This window comes from Bison bison, unplaced genomic scaffold, assembly GCF_000754665.1.
Source record: "Bison bison bison isolate TAMUID 2011002044 unplaced genomic scaffold, Bison_UMD1.0 scf7180017864471, whole genome shotgun sequence".
In the NCBI taxonomy this organism is placed as follows: Eukaryota; Metazoa; Chordata; class Mammalia; order Artiodactyla; family Bovidae; genus Bison; species Bison bison.
This window is the reverse complement of record NW_011495032.1, coordinates 28,577,698-28,592,710: the sequence shown is the minus strand read 5'-3', so window position 1 is coordinate 28,592,710 and position 15,013 is coordinate 28,577,698. Positions and strand designations below refer to the sequence as shown.

The 15,013-nt window shown below is 37.4% G+C and overlaps 1 protein-coding gene across 3 annotated transcripts in view; it reads left to right on the top strand.

Moving 5' to 3' along the window:
• INO80D (INO80 complex subunit D) overlaps window positions 1–15,013 on the top strand; it is a 58,022-nt gene that overhangs the window by 28,499 nt on the left and 14,510 nt on the right. For all 3 annotated transcript variants that reach the window (XM_010861031.1, XM_010861032.1, XM_010861030.1), the window contains 3 exons: window positions 8,186–8,410; window positions 12,308–12,417; window positions 13,889–14,022. In XM_010861031.1, the coding sequence (XP_010859333.1) occupies window positions 8,186–8,410; window positions 12,308–12,417; window positions 13,889–14,022 (469 nt within the window). The remainder of the gene's footprint in view (window positions 1–8,185; window positions 8,411–12,307; window positions 12,418–13,888; window positions 14,023–15,013) is intronic.

Here is a 15,013-nt window from a genome sequence, read left to right as displayed (position 1 = left end):
CTTCCTGACCTGCATATAGGTTTCTCAAGAGGCAGATCAGATGGTCTGGTATTCCCATCTCTTTCAGAATTTTCCACAGTTTATTGTGATCCACATAGTCAAAGGCTTTGGCATAGTCAGTGAAGCAGAAATAGATGTGTTTCTGGAATTCTCTTGCTTTTTCCATTATCCAGCGGATGTTGGCAATTTGATCTCTGGTTCCTCTGCCTTTTCTAAAACCAGCTTGAACATCACGAAGTTCATGGTTCACGTATTGCTGAAGCCTGGCTTGGAGAATTTTGAGCATTACTTTACTAGCGTGTGAGATGAGTGTAATTGTGCGGTAGTTTGAGCTTTCTTTGGCATTGCCTTTCTTTGGGATTGGAATGAAAACTGACCTTTTCCTGTAGCCCCTGCTGAGTTTTCCGAATATGCTGGCATACTGAGTGCAGTACTTTCACAGCATCATATTTCAGGATTTGGAATAGCTCAACTGGAATTCCATCACCTCCACTAGCTTTGTTTGTAGTGATGCTTTCTAAGGCCCACTTGACTTCACATTCCAGGATGTCTGGCTCTAGGTCAATGATCACACCATCGTGATTATCTGGGTCGTGAAGATCTTTTTTGTACAGTTCTTCTGTGTATTCTTGCCACCTCTTCTTAATTTCTTCTGCTTCTGTTCGGTCCATACCATTTCTGTCCTTTATCGAGCTCATCTTTGCATGAAATGTTCCCTTGGTATCTCTAATTTTCTTGAAGAGATCTCTAGTCTTTCCCATTCTGTTGTTTTCCTCTATTTCTTTGCATTGATCTCTGAGGAAGGCTTTCTTATCTCTTCTTGCTATTCTTTGGAACTCTGCATTCAGATGCTTATGTCTTTCCTTTTCTTCTTTGCTTTTTGCCTCTCTTCTTTTCACAGCTATTTGTAAGGCCTCCCCAGACAGCCATTTTGCTTTTTTGCAATTGAACAGTAATTACTGCCAGGAACTACTTACCTTTTCACATACCTAATGATGCCTTCAATAGAATAAAGTTCTTAATTTTAATGAGTACAATTTACTAGTGTGTTTTTTTTTTTTCCTTTCTGGTTAGTTTATTTGTGACTCACTTGAGAAATCATTGCTTATGCCAGGATTATGAAGCTATTTTCTCATAATATCTTTTAAAAGATTTATTGTTTTACTGGCAGTCTTTCTGGAATTTATTTTTGTATATATTATATATGATGTGAGTTAGGACCAAGGATCATTTTTTTTTCCAATATGACTTCTATTTAAGCAACACTATCGAACACTTGCTTTCCATTGCATTGGAACCCTTGACATATTATGTGTTTGTCTGTTTGTGCATTTTCTAATCTCTTCCATTGGCCTGTTTGTCCTTGTGCCAATAACTTAAAGTTTTAATTAGAATAGTAGCTTCATAATAGATTTTAATCTTTTTAAAGAAAGCTTTTGGTTTCATTGCTTTTTCTTCCTTTTTAATTTCTTATTTTTTCATTGCTTTCTTTTCTATTTGGGTCCACCATGCGGCATCTTCCCTGATCAGGGATTGAACCCCTGCCTCCTGCACTGGGGTGTGGAGTCTTAACCACTGGACCGCCAGGAAAGTCCTATTTTGTTGCTTTCTGTTCTTTATTGTTTTTTCTGTTTGGCTTTAATTTTTTGAAATTTTTAAGATAATAGCTTAAGTCATGTAAATCTGAGATATTTCTGGTATAGATGCTATACCATTTTCCTCTAAACACTGTTTTTAGCTGCATCCTACAAATTTTGGTATGACATGTTTTCATTTTTATAAAATTTTATGACATGTTTTCATTTTTATTAAATTTTATTAAATTCAAAATACTTTCTAATACCCACCCCACCCCACCTCCTTTTTTTTTTTTTTAAATCTCTGTGCAGCCTGTGGGATCTTAGTTCCCTGACCAGGGGTTGAACCCAGGCCCTTGGCAGTAAGATCTAGAAGTCCTAACCACTGGTCTACCAGGAAACTCTAATACCTCTTTTGATACCTTGTTTGGTCTATGGGTTATTTAGAAGTGATATTTAGTTTACACATATTTGGAGATTTATCAGGAATTGGTTTCTCATGTAATTGTGTGTTTAACTGTGATCAGAGATCACATTTAGATTAGAGCGTTCTGTAAATGTCAGGTCAACTTGGTTAATAGTGTTGAGGTTTTCTCTGATTTTCTTTCTTTTCGTCTTTGGTGATTTCCTTTCATTTTGTTCTATCCATTACTGAGAATGGGATGTCGAAATCTCTATTTGACCTTTTTTTTTGTTTTAAGGCTTTGTTTTAAGGAAAATTACATATCTTCTTTATTTTAAAATTATCCTTAAAAAAATAAAATAAAATTATCCTTAATATTACTACATTTGCCAATAGAGAAAACATATATATGCTTGAATGGGAAAGAGGGGTTAGGCAACATAGATGGAGCGCAGGACCACCAGCTCCTGAGTGAGACTGTTGGTATCAGTGTTCGGAGAGTTTCTTTTGCAGTCTTGTTTCTACCATGAGAGACTAAGCAGAATCCTTTTTTATTATTCAATTTATTTAAACTAAAAAACAACTAAAACAAAATGCCCTAAAACATAGCTTATCTATTTTTCCTCCCATATACCTCTGTCTCTGGCATCAAGTGTTTTGTTAAAGATTCCACGTACAAGGAGAGGTCATATGGCATTTATTTCTCTGACTTATTTCATTTAGCATAATGCCCTTGATGTCCCTCCATGTTGTCACGAATGACAGGATTTTTGTTTTTGTGGCTGAATAACATTCTATTATGTACATCTCCTGCAGTTTCTTTATCCATTCATCCGTGTGTGGGCACTTAGGTTGCTTCTACATCTTGCTGTTGTGAGTCATGATGTAGTGAACCTGGTGATGCTGATATCTCTTTGAGACAGTGATTTTATTTCCACTGATTATACGTCCCCAGAGGTGAGACTGCTGGGTCATGTGGTAATTCTGTTCTATTTTTAATTTTTTGAACTGTTTAGACTGTTTCCCACATGTCTGCTCCAGTTTACATTCCCACTAACAGTGTACAAGGGTTCTCTTTTCTCTACAGCCTCACCAACCCTTGTTATTTCTTTTTTTTTTTTTTCCTTGTTATTTCTTTTTGATAATAGGTATTCCAACAGGTTGGAGGTGACATCTTACTGTAGTTTTTATTTTTGTTTTGTTTCATTTTTTGGCTGTGCCCTGCAGCATGTGGGATCTTGATTCCCCAACCAGGGATCAAATCCATGCCCCTGTATTGGGAGCATGGAATCTTAACCACTGGAACACCAGGAAAGCCCTCTAATTCTTCAGACATTTTGTATAATTCACCAGTGAATCCGTCTGGTCCTGAATTTTTTCTTTGTGGAAAGTTTTTGCTCTTTTGTTTTAATAAATTAATGTTAATTTTATTTGTAAAATTTCTTGTTGCTCTGAGATTACAGACAAGCCTAAAGTCTTAGGAAATCAAGTTCGGAATTTTACTGTTCTGTACGTGGGGCTATGAGTAGCATCTTAATACCTATACTTATATTGTGATTTCACACATATTATTCCTCTTAACCATGGGAGATAGAGGAGCCAGCTATGTCTCTCATTTCACCAATGAGAAAATTTAAAGAAGGAAGGAGACTTAACACTTACTGAGGAATGCTGTAGGTACAAGCTCTTGTCACTGCTGGTAAATGATAGGACCTGGCCTTTCTCTTCCTAGTTGGGTAATCTTCCTCAGCAACTAGGTTTGAAGAATGTACTTGCATGCTCCATCCTGTTGGATTCATGCAACCCCATGGACTATAGCCTGCCAGGCTCCTCTGTCCAAGGGATTATCCTGGCAAAAATACTGGAGTGGATTGCCATTTCCTATTCTAGGGGATCTTTCCAACCCAGGGATCGAATCCAAGTCTTCTGCATTGGCAGGTGGATTCTTTATCACCGAGCCACCTGGGAAGCCCCTTGAAGTATTACTCTCAAGCCGTCTTAGAGTGGAAGGCACCTTGAAGACTTTCTAGTTTAGGACCTTACCAAGGATGGTCTGTGAACTTGTGCTAGTCTGCAAACTGCCAGTTATTGGGCCACAGCAAGATAAATAAGAGAGTTATGAATAAGCTCTGAAAACTTTTATCACGACATAACATGCCTCTGCATCCAGGTGCAGCTTCCCATGGTTAACTTGAGAACCATTCATTCAGTCCATTTTCTGTGCAGTAATAGAGTCTTTTTCAGAGAAGGCAATGGCACCCCACTCCAGTACTCTTGCCTGGAAAATCCCATGGATGGAGGAGCCTGGTAGGCTCCAGTCCATGGGGTCAAGAAGAGTCGGGCATGACTGAGCGACTCCACTTTCACTTTTCATTTTCATGCATTAGAGAACGAAATGGCAACCCACTCCAGTGTTCTTGCCTGGAGAATCCCAGGGACAGAGGAGCCTATGGGCTGCCCTCTCTGGGGTCGCACAGAGTCGGACACGACTGAGTCAACTTAGCAGCAGCAGCAGCAGAGTCTTTTTAAATAACAGTGTTGGCAGTTGATTATTTACCCTACCTTTATTTTCCCTTTAAGACTTAACTGTTTCTCTTCTCTTTCTATTATGACACTTCCATTCTCTTAGTTATGCAGATTCAAAGTCATTATTGACTTTCTTATCCTTCATGCCCAGTCACCGAATTCTTTTGTGATAATGGCCCTTATGTGTCTTGTTCTTTCTATTATCTCTGTGGCCTTTTACTTTTAGTTACTCCCAGTTGTTAGCTGTTGACTTTGAAATCTGTATCTCTTCCCTAAAAGTGCTCAAGTTTATAATTTCCAACGGTTTTTCTACCACTCCCTTTGATGGCTCCTCTGCATTTTAAATGGAATTTGAGCTTCTCAGGTGGCTCAGTGGTAAAGAACCCTGTTGCCAATGCAGGAGATACAGTACATGGGGGTTTACTCCCAGATTCGGGAAGATCTCCTGGAGGAGTAAATGGCAACACACTCCATTATTGCGTGTGTGCTAAGTCACTTCAGTCGTGTCCAACTCTTTGCGATCCTATGCGAACTATATAGCCCACCAGGCTTCTCTGTCCATGGGATTCTCCAGGCAAGAATACTGGAGAATCTTGTTGGTTGCCACACCCTCCTCCAAGGGATTTTCCCAACCCAGGGATCGGACCTGAGTCTCTTACATCTCCTGCATTGGCAGGAGGGTTCATTACAGTTAGCTCTACCTGGGAAGCCCTCCAGTATTCTTGCCATGGGCAGAGGAGCCTGGTGGGCTGTAGTCTGTGGGGATGCAAAGAGACGGACTTGACTGTGCATGTATGCACGCAAAATGGAATTTATTTCCTACCCCAAATTTTCTCTTGCTGCTGTTTCCTGGTCTTTGCCAGTGGAACTGCTGGCTGATAATTGTCCCTTCGGCTTCTTCCTTGCCCAGGTGACAAATCTTTAATACGTGCAGATGACCTCTCATGTTCTCCAGTCCTGCTGCTGCCATCTGGGTGTGGGGTCCTTGTTATTTCTTACCTGGAATTTTTTTGTTTTTAACTTTGTTTATTGGCTGTGCCGAGTCACAGCCAATTGCTGCTGCTAGGGCTTTTCTCTAGTTGTGGCGAGCAGGCACTACTCTTCATTGCCCTGGCTTCTCTTGGAGGTTCTCAGTGAGCAGGTTCAGTGGTCGTGGCGCGTTTGCTTAGTAGCTGCAATTCGTGGTCTGGAGCACAGGCTCAGTAGTGTGGCGCACAGGCTTAGTTGCTCGGAGGCAGGTGGGATCTTCCTGGACCAGGGATCACATCCATGTCCCCTGCATTAGCAGGCGGATTCTTTACCACTGAGGTACCAGGGAAGCCCGTCCCTGGGGTTTTGTAATAACTTCTTCATTACTCTTTTCTTCTATCTCTTTCTCTGTTTATATCTGCCTATGTGTAATCTTTCTCATGCACAGCTCAGTTATTGTTAGCTGTATTCTTAATAATTTATAGAGTTCTTCATTGCCTGTGGAATACAGGTTAAATTCTGTAATCTGGCCTTTATGTTTGGCCTTGCCCATCAGTACTCTGCATACCCCTCTCCCTAGCCCACCTAAGCTCTTCAGTCCTTGGTGTTCCCCATCCTGTCCATCTCTGTATCTTGGCGTATTGCTTTATCCTTGTGAGATCCCTTTTTTTCTCATCTTCAGATTCCACCTTTTCTTCAAGGTTCTGTTCTGTTGTCATCTTCTCTACGAAGCCTTTCATCCTGGAGTCTTTTCAGTAGACGTTAAAAGCATTTTATCTGTACCTCTCCTATGTTACTTGTTGTTCTCTATCTCACATTAAACATACTAACAGCATTTACTGGCCCTACCAGAACTCTCAAATGGAGACCTGCCGTGAGACTTAGGGAGCAATTAAAAGATTGCTGTGTTCTATCCCATGGAAGTTCTGGGTCAGTAGATCTAGGGTGGATTTCCCAGGTGGCGCTAGTGATAAAGAATCTGCTTGCCAGTGCAGGAGACATAAGAGACATGGGTTTAATCTCTGGGTCCAGAAGATCCCCTGGAGGAGGGCATAGCAACCCACTCCAGTATTCTTGCCCAGAGAACCCCATGGATGGAGAGAGGACTGTAACCTGGCGGGTTACAGTCCACAGGGATGCAAAGAACTGGACATGACTGAAATGACTTAGCACACATGCATGCATATCTAGGGTAGGTCTTGGGAAATTGAAATTTTAAATAGCTCCTAGCTTTTCACAAAGTATGACAGACACAGAGCAAATGTTGGATGTCAAGTAGAGGAAAAGACTGAAGTGAGATCCTTCAGTTGGTATATCTGTAGTAAAAACTGTGCTGAAGAAAACGTGACTTAGGACATATACTAAACAGAAGTTTACAGAGTAGCTGGTTATGAGCTATTTTGAAGGAAAGAGGGGTGATACCACTCAAGAAGAGAAGAGAAACTGAGCAGTATTTACTGTAAATTAGTAAGATACTATATATCGTTTGGAGTGTCACACGTGTTTTGTTTATGTTAGGATATAAGAGAAGGAAGGTAATATATAATATAATACAGGTTGGTTTTCCTGTCTTATGTGCATTATTCCTAATAGAAAAAAAAAAATGAGGTCACATTTGTTCCCTAGGAAAATGACTTTGTTAACTTCCCTGTTGGTGAAGTGAAGTGAAGTTGCTCAATCTTTTTGTGACCCACAGACTGTAGCCTACCATGCTCCTCCATCCATGGGATTTTCCAGGCAAGAGTACTAGAGTGGGTTGCCATTTCCTTTTCCCTGGTGGTAGACATTGCTAACTAACCACCGTACTGTTTCTTTTTGAGCCTGATATACTCTCAGCATCCTTTTCAACATAGTGCTCCAGCCAGGGCTACCGGTCAATCAATATTAGCATAAAGACAAAAAGTGCTCAGTTGGGTCTGACTCTTTGCAACCCCATGGACTGTAGCCCACCAGACTCCTCTGTCCATGGGATTTTCCAGGCACATGGACAAGAATATCCCCTGGAATATCCTCCAGGGGATATTCCTGACCCAGGGATCAAACCCACATTGCTGATGTCTCCTGCATTTGCAAGTGGATTCTTTACCACTGCACCACCTAGGGAACCCAAAGACAGAAAAGCCTCTGTGTAATTCCCTGGGATGTGAAATGTTTAGGATATTTCCTTGGTTTGAACAAATGCTGTAGAATGATTGTGATCCCTACAATCAAAATTCTTTTAGTGCTTAGCAAAAGAAGGTAGTTAAAAACCAGGGCATCTGAAAGGGCAGCTCTTAGATGTATTCACTGCTCCATTTCTGGCATGACCTATCTTTTATGAAATTATGCTGAGTGTTTTCATCATAACCTTCATGTCATTCATTCAGACTTGTTAGTAAATCGAGGTAAAGAAATTATTTTCTTCCCCCAGATACCTCTTCACTTAAAATTTAGAAGACACTGATACATGGAATGTCTTAATTATGACGGACTAAGAAGTTTAAACCTCGTAGAGCATTGGATTGTCTCTGCTGCCCGCTTAGTGTTAGAACACTGTACTCGTTTTCAGCTGCTCTACTGAATTCTGTTCCTCTCGTTTCATTGTGTATGCTCATGAGCCACCAGTTTCAGCCCTGTACATCCAGCCCCCTTTCCTCAACCTGCTTTTCCCTTTTCTAAAATGCACCTCCCATGTAATCAAGTTTTGTGTTTCTCTCCCTGTACTTTCTAGGTCGGATGATGATGACACGGAGAGTAGGAGCTCCAGGGTGACCCAACTTTGCACTTACTTTCAGCAGAAATATAAGCACCTCTGCCGCCTGGAGCGGGCAGAATCTCGTCAAAAGAAATGCCGGCACACATTGAGGAAGGCCTTGCTGCAGGCGGCTAGTAGAGAACCAGAGTGTGCTGGCCAGCTGATCCAGGAGCTGCAGAGAGCTGCATGCAGTCGAGCCAGGTCAGAGCTCCACACAGCCACCTGTTTCTAAGAGCTCACCCTGTTTTCTCTATTTTTTGAGAGGACAGTCAAGACACAGAGAGTGGTGGACATATTATCCTGAAGTACTTAAGCCCTGTATTTTGGTTTTGTTGCTCAAAGTTCTTCAGCGATGGCAAAATTATCCTGCCACAAGCTGACCATCAAAAAAAAAAAAAGTATTACTAGAATTTTGCTGGAGTTCAATTAGAATTTATTTAGTAGAGAATTTGGGAATGCTACCTGTCTTTAAAAAAATACAGTGCTTAAAAAATTTCTTGTTAAGTAATTTCTTGTAAAAGTAATACTTACAGTTTTTTTTTTAACTACCAAAGTGGTGTTTTATGTTTTTGACTTATATAAGCATTTTCTTATATAAGCATTTCCATTATATTTTCTGGTAATATATACATTATCCCAAATATTGTATTCAGAATGTTTTATTACACTGGATTTTTTGGGGGGGAAAAAGTCCCTTCTGTTTATAATGAAGATATTTGCTTATTGTGAAAGTTTGAAAAACATGGAAAATAGCAGAAAATCTCCATAATACCACCATTCACAAAACAGAATGAGCACTATGAATATTTTTATTCTTTTTCCTCCTAGTCTTTTTCTGTGTGTGTGTGTGCAAATAAACATTATATATGTAAAACATTTTGGGGTTTATATATACCTAAATATTACCAGAATTATCTCAAGTTGATGGGATTATTGATAAAGTTTTAAAAAATTTGTAGTTTGTGTATTTTAATTTTTCAAGGACGATCATAAGTCATTTGAGGGAAAAAGGGTTTAAAACAAGCCGAAAACTAAAAATTAACCTTTGCTTTGTAGCTGTTGATCATATTCCTTACATAACTATACTATAATTTTTGAAATTTCATTTTCATTTTGTGTATTTTGATTTTCATTATATTTGCTTTAACAAAGTAACCTATTTTCCAGTTGAGTATCTCAAAAAATAATATGCCCTGAAGAATTTTCTGCTTCTTGGCATATTTGGAGTGGTTTGAAACTACGTATGTATATCTGATATACCTCCGTAGTGACTGCAGGCTGCAGTATTTCCTCTTTCTTTCAGAACTCTCAGTCTCCTGTCATGGAGTAGTGTCTGTACGAGAAGGTATTTAGGGCTTAACTTACTTCTTACGTGGTCAGAGACTTGTCTTTCTGAGAGAAACATTCCCAGATTCCCCTGACTGTGTTTGGTCTCCTAATACATACGCTTTTGTGCTCTGTACTCTGCTTCATTGTAGAATTCTATACTTACATTAATGTCTCTCTGTCATACCAGACGAGGGCAGGGACAGTGTATATTTTGTTTTTAATCTCCAGTGTTGATGCATGAATGAATAGAATTGAACAAGTGAGGGTCTGTTTTCTATTTATTAAAAGAACTCACTCATTTTGATATACGTTTTATTTTTTTATTTTTTATTTTTTTGATATACGTTTTAAAATAAAGATATCTAACGTTTATATGATATAATGCTTTCAAGTGTATAATTTCAGTAGAAATTTTAGTTTTGTCCAGCATGAAGCAATCTAGATATAGATCACTGTCTATATTGGGTCTCATATATTGTTACAGCTCTGTCAAAGATGTGACATATAAGGAGACTATACTGTGAGTTTGGGACAATTTGCTATCTCTATGGAAACTGTACTTACCTATGATTTTTAACTGGCAGAATCAACCCCTTTTTATCATCTCCCAAACCACCTTTAGTGATGTTTTGCAGAAAATTCCATGATAACCAAGTGTTACAAAACAGACACCAAGATGAACTCAAATTACAGATCTCAAATTTATGTGATATCACTTGCTTATGTCCCCCATGATTAATAAAATGCTTTATTGCTCACTGCATTGCTGATAATTATATGCCAGTGTGCTCTAATCATTCCTTGGTGATTAGTTCCTTACTCCTTTACATTATATATAAGGTCTTCAAAAATCAACTCAGTTAACTAACTTCCTCTGTATGTAATATTTTTGTTACCAGAGGCCTAATTCCACAGAAAACATTTAAAAAGTTGCTGTTAAATATTTTAGAAATTGAAACTATAATGGCTACCTTCTAATAGGTATTCTTAAAATATGGTTTAGATATAAACTTCATTTCAGTTCAGTTCAGTCACTCAGTCGTGTCCGACTCTTTGCGACTGAATCGCAGCATGCCAGGCCTCCCTGTCCATCACAAACTCCCGGAATATTCTTTATCTAGTAACTTTGTCATTTATGGGTGAGCATGTAGAATAAACCATTGAAAGAGCTTAAAATTTATAAACCTGAGTCTCAATATCTTATAGCCCACAGTTCTGCAGAGAGATAGTATTGTTTGTATGGAATCTTCTTTTTTAACAGAGGATCCAGTAGAGCATACAAACTGGAAGCCCACAGTAAATATTTTCATGTTAACAGCATCAAAACCTTTGTTTCATTGGGAGTATTCTCTATGGGGATATTGAAATCCTAACTTTGGGTTTATTTTAAGAGATAGATTGGTGAGTTAGAACATAATGATGATTCTAAAATCGAAGCCAATGGTTTACTTTGAAGTTTAGGATAAAGTAAGTGAGGGCTGTGTTGTAACACGAGGCCTGGCAGATGGTTGAGTAAATTACTAAAGAGTTCAAGGAAAGTTACCCATTCAAATTGGAGAGCTACCTTCTATTTAAATCTCAACCAAGAGAAATTGGGCTTAGCTGCCAAAATAGTAAAGCTTCAGTTTTTGGAAATTGTGAGCTTAATGACCTACTTCCTCACTCGTGATCCTGACAAACCTAGCAGAACTCTTAATTAAAGCCGCTTCTAAGGCAGCACCTTTTAGCATTCAGTATATGAAAGTTACAATTGTAATAGAAATATTTGATGTAACTTAGATTCTATATGACCTTTTCTAATTAATGTAAATCATCTCACTTAAATCCTTAGAATGATACTAGAAACAAACAATTGAAAAGATTTTTCAATTTTTGATGCCTGACTTGTGACTCAGTGCACCAAGTAGATTCTTTTTCCATACTCAGGCACGTGTGAAGGCCTAATAGTTTATGACATTTGATAGAATTACATAGTTAGCATAGTTTTTATACTTCCAAGAATTAAATTTTTTTTTAATTTAATGTTTGTATAAAACTATGGAAGGATTGCAAACTAATAAAATGAACACATATTAATTAATAGAGCGAGTGGAAGCTGGCAAATTGAGACAGGGGTGGAAAGGAGATTCTTCATTGCTTAGCTTTCTGTTCTGCATCCCATTCCTCATGTATTAGGTTCATTATTTTGCAGGTGTATTGTTTAGAAGCTTTCTGAGGCCAAAATCTAACAATGTTGATAATAGTGGTGACTGACAACCATTGATTCTTTACTGTGTACCATACTCTATACTCTACGTGGTGTTTTAGATGTGTTACGTCTTTTGATGCTTGCCTGTCAGCTAGAGGACTCTTATCTCCACTCCACAGGTGAGGAAGTTGAGACTTAACCAAGGCTAAGTAACTTGCCCAAGATCACAGAGCTAGTAAGAGGCAGAGCCGAAATTCAGAACCAGGTCTGTCTGATCTAGTCTCATGGTCTTCACTATTTTCTACTGCTTCCTTGTGAAGTAAAAGAAACCAAAATATCACTTAAAAAAAAAAAAAAAAACCCAAAATAGATAGACATAGCTGAGGCCAAATTATAATGTAATTATTTGTTTTGTCAGTTGGAGAAATATTAGAACTGGTCATTGTAATTCATACTTGCATATTAATTAATGAATCTAGGTAGTTAAAAGTGTGAATGTTATAAAATAGTAACATTATTTGAACAATTGTGCTAGATTCTTAAAGCATTTAAAAAATTCTTACTGTGTTTTCATTCCTTAGCGTAAGTCGGACCACATTGAAGGAGATGGAAGCGGCAGCATGCAGTGGGACTGTGAAGGGCGAACAGTGCACCAACAAAGCCCTTCCATTCACCAGACATTGCTTCCAGCGTATCCTCCTGACTTAACTGAGTGCACATTGAAAAGTACTGGCTCGTTGGGTGATATATTTCATTCTTAGGCCAAGTGAATAATTCTTGAAATCATAGCTATTTAGTATTTAAAATAGTTTTTATATTACTTCTGATTTTCTTGGTGTTTACTCAAAGTTTCTTGCATTTGTTTTGCTCTAAAACTGAAGAGCTTTTTTTTCCTGCTTATGTCATTATAGTTCTGTATTCAACAGTTATATCGAAATGGGCAAAATGGACAGCAAGTAGTAGGTTCTTCCAATGGCTGTCATTTAAATAAAATTTTTTTAAAATAAGATTCTGGTCCTTCCAGTAGTTGTAGGTAGTTTGTAAGAGATAACCATGACACCCATTGACAGGAAAATAAAATCCCATTATTCAAAAACTGTCTTTAGTCTTCCAAGAAAGTTATACAGTTTTATAGTTTTTTTTTTTTTTCCCACCGTGGGATTAATTTGCTCTTTTTATTGAGTACATGGCTGATCTGAAATGTATGAAAGATAACAAACATCAGTAACTAGGAAAGAAGATATCCTAAGAAAGCATATACATGAGGAAAACCTATGTTAAGGAACTTCAGGGTGATGATGAAATCTTATTACTTTCACTTCTATTAAACATTTAAAGTTGAGTAGGATTTTAAAAATTAATATAGTAGCAATTACTTTTCTTTACTCTTTCCTTCCTTTCTCTTGGTATTGTATTTTCACAGCTTTTTCAGCAACAGTTTCTATGCAGTAAAGGTTTTTTTCCTGTATGCTTAATTGTAAAAGCATAAAGGAATAAATGAAAGATATTCCCTTAATAGATATAAAGTATAAATAGATATAAATACAAAAGATATATACTTTATATCTATTATATGGAAATGTAGTTAGTGGCTAAAAGTATCACTGCTTAAAAATGATGATGACAAAAAGCTGATGTTCCACTTTTAATAGTATGGTTTTAACTTTAAAGTAATATTTCATAAGTTAGAAGTTTGAGTTTGGTATTGGAAATGTGAAATGAAAAATTCAAATATGGATAGATGAGTTTTTTTGTAATTAAATCTTTAACTGTTTATTCTTTATTAGTATCTTAGGCAGAAATTTTCCTTAAAAGAAAGTTTTGTTTTTGTTTAAACCATCATAGTGTAACTTTTAGGAGTTAGTGTGTTAGGAAGGAAATGACCCTGCTTCTCTAAATAACAGAAATCAGAATAGCCATAAGAGAGACTCATGTTAGGAGCTCATTAGCAAAATAGACTCCTTTAAAAGTATCTTCTGATAATTGAAGATGATAAATTCAACTGTTACCATTTTCTATAATAGTTGGGTTGGTTCTTTAGCTTTTGTAGAAAACAAAATTTATATTACTAAGCACAAGTAACTGAAGAAATAAATTTTATATAGAAATTGAAAATTTTAATTGTTTCAGTGTATTTTATTCTTAACTTAAAAAAAACCCAGATATCCTCTTAAACCGCTCTCAGCAACTCTTCTCAAGTTGCACAGCCAAGTTCGCAGATGGACAGCAGTGTTCTGTGCCCGTCTTTGACATTACACACCAGACACCTCTGTGTGAAGAACATGCCAAAAAAATGGTAAGTTCAGATTTTATTTTCTGCAACAGAGGCTTTCAAGGTTTTGGTTTTTTTTTTCATATTGGTATTTTAAAATTTTTATTGAAATATATTTGACTTAAGATGTGTTGATTTTTTTTTTTCTCTATAGTAAAGTGACTCTGTTATACATGTATATACTAACATTTTGAGGCTTTAAATGGTTTGATAGCTATCCATAGTAGGAAATGTTTTGTGACTTGGTACAAACTATGTGTGTATATATGTTACTGAAACAAGTTTTGTGAAGCTCTTTTAGTTCTTCATATTTTGTAGTCTGTTTTATTTCACTAAAAAAAAATGTTGATAATAAGCTACTGATTAATTTTATACTCTCATTACAAAAGAAACTAGAAAATAGTAGTTACTTAGATATGGTCATTTTGCTTATTATCTATACCTAGTCCATACTTCTTCTTAAGATACATTTTCTTATACTTAGGCAGATTTTCCAAGATCTTTCTTGCCTCATTTCTCTAGGTTTTTGCTTTACTTGTATATAACTCTGTGAATGTCTTGCTTATCTGGTGAAATTTCAGCCAAAAGCCAAACCCTATTATAATCCCATTGAATTTAATTATTGCTTTAGTTAGTGCTGGTAGCATAAGCCCTAATTAATGCAGAATAATTGAGAGGAGAGACAAGTCTGAATCAGTGAACTGTCTGAATTATATAATCACTTAAGATAAAGGCAGTTCCCCATGAGACCACTCCTGAGTTCTGCTGTTTGCAAAGTATTGTGCTGGGTACCTGTGTGCTAAAAAACTGAGTAAGACAGCTCTTACTTGCTATGAGCATATTTCAGTGTGGGCCATTGGACAGGACTTAGTATTGTAACACCGTGGTCCTGGCATGGCCACTAGCTAAGTGCATATCGAGGATTTTTTGGATCTCATTCTTTTTAGACCTCAGTTGGCATATATTAAGTTTAATGGCTGCTGCTTCCTGAACGTCTTTTGGTTTTTAGATTTCC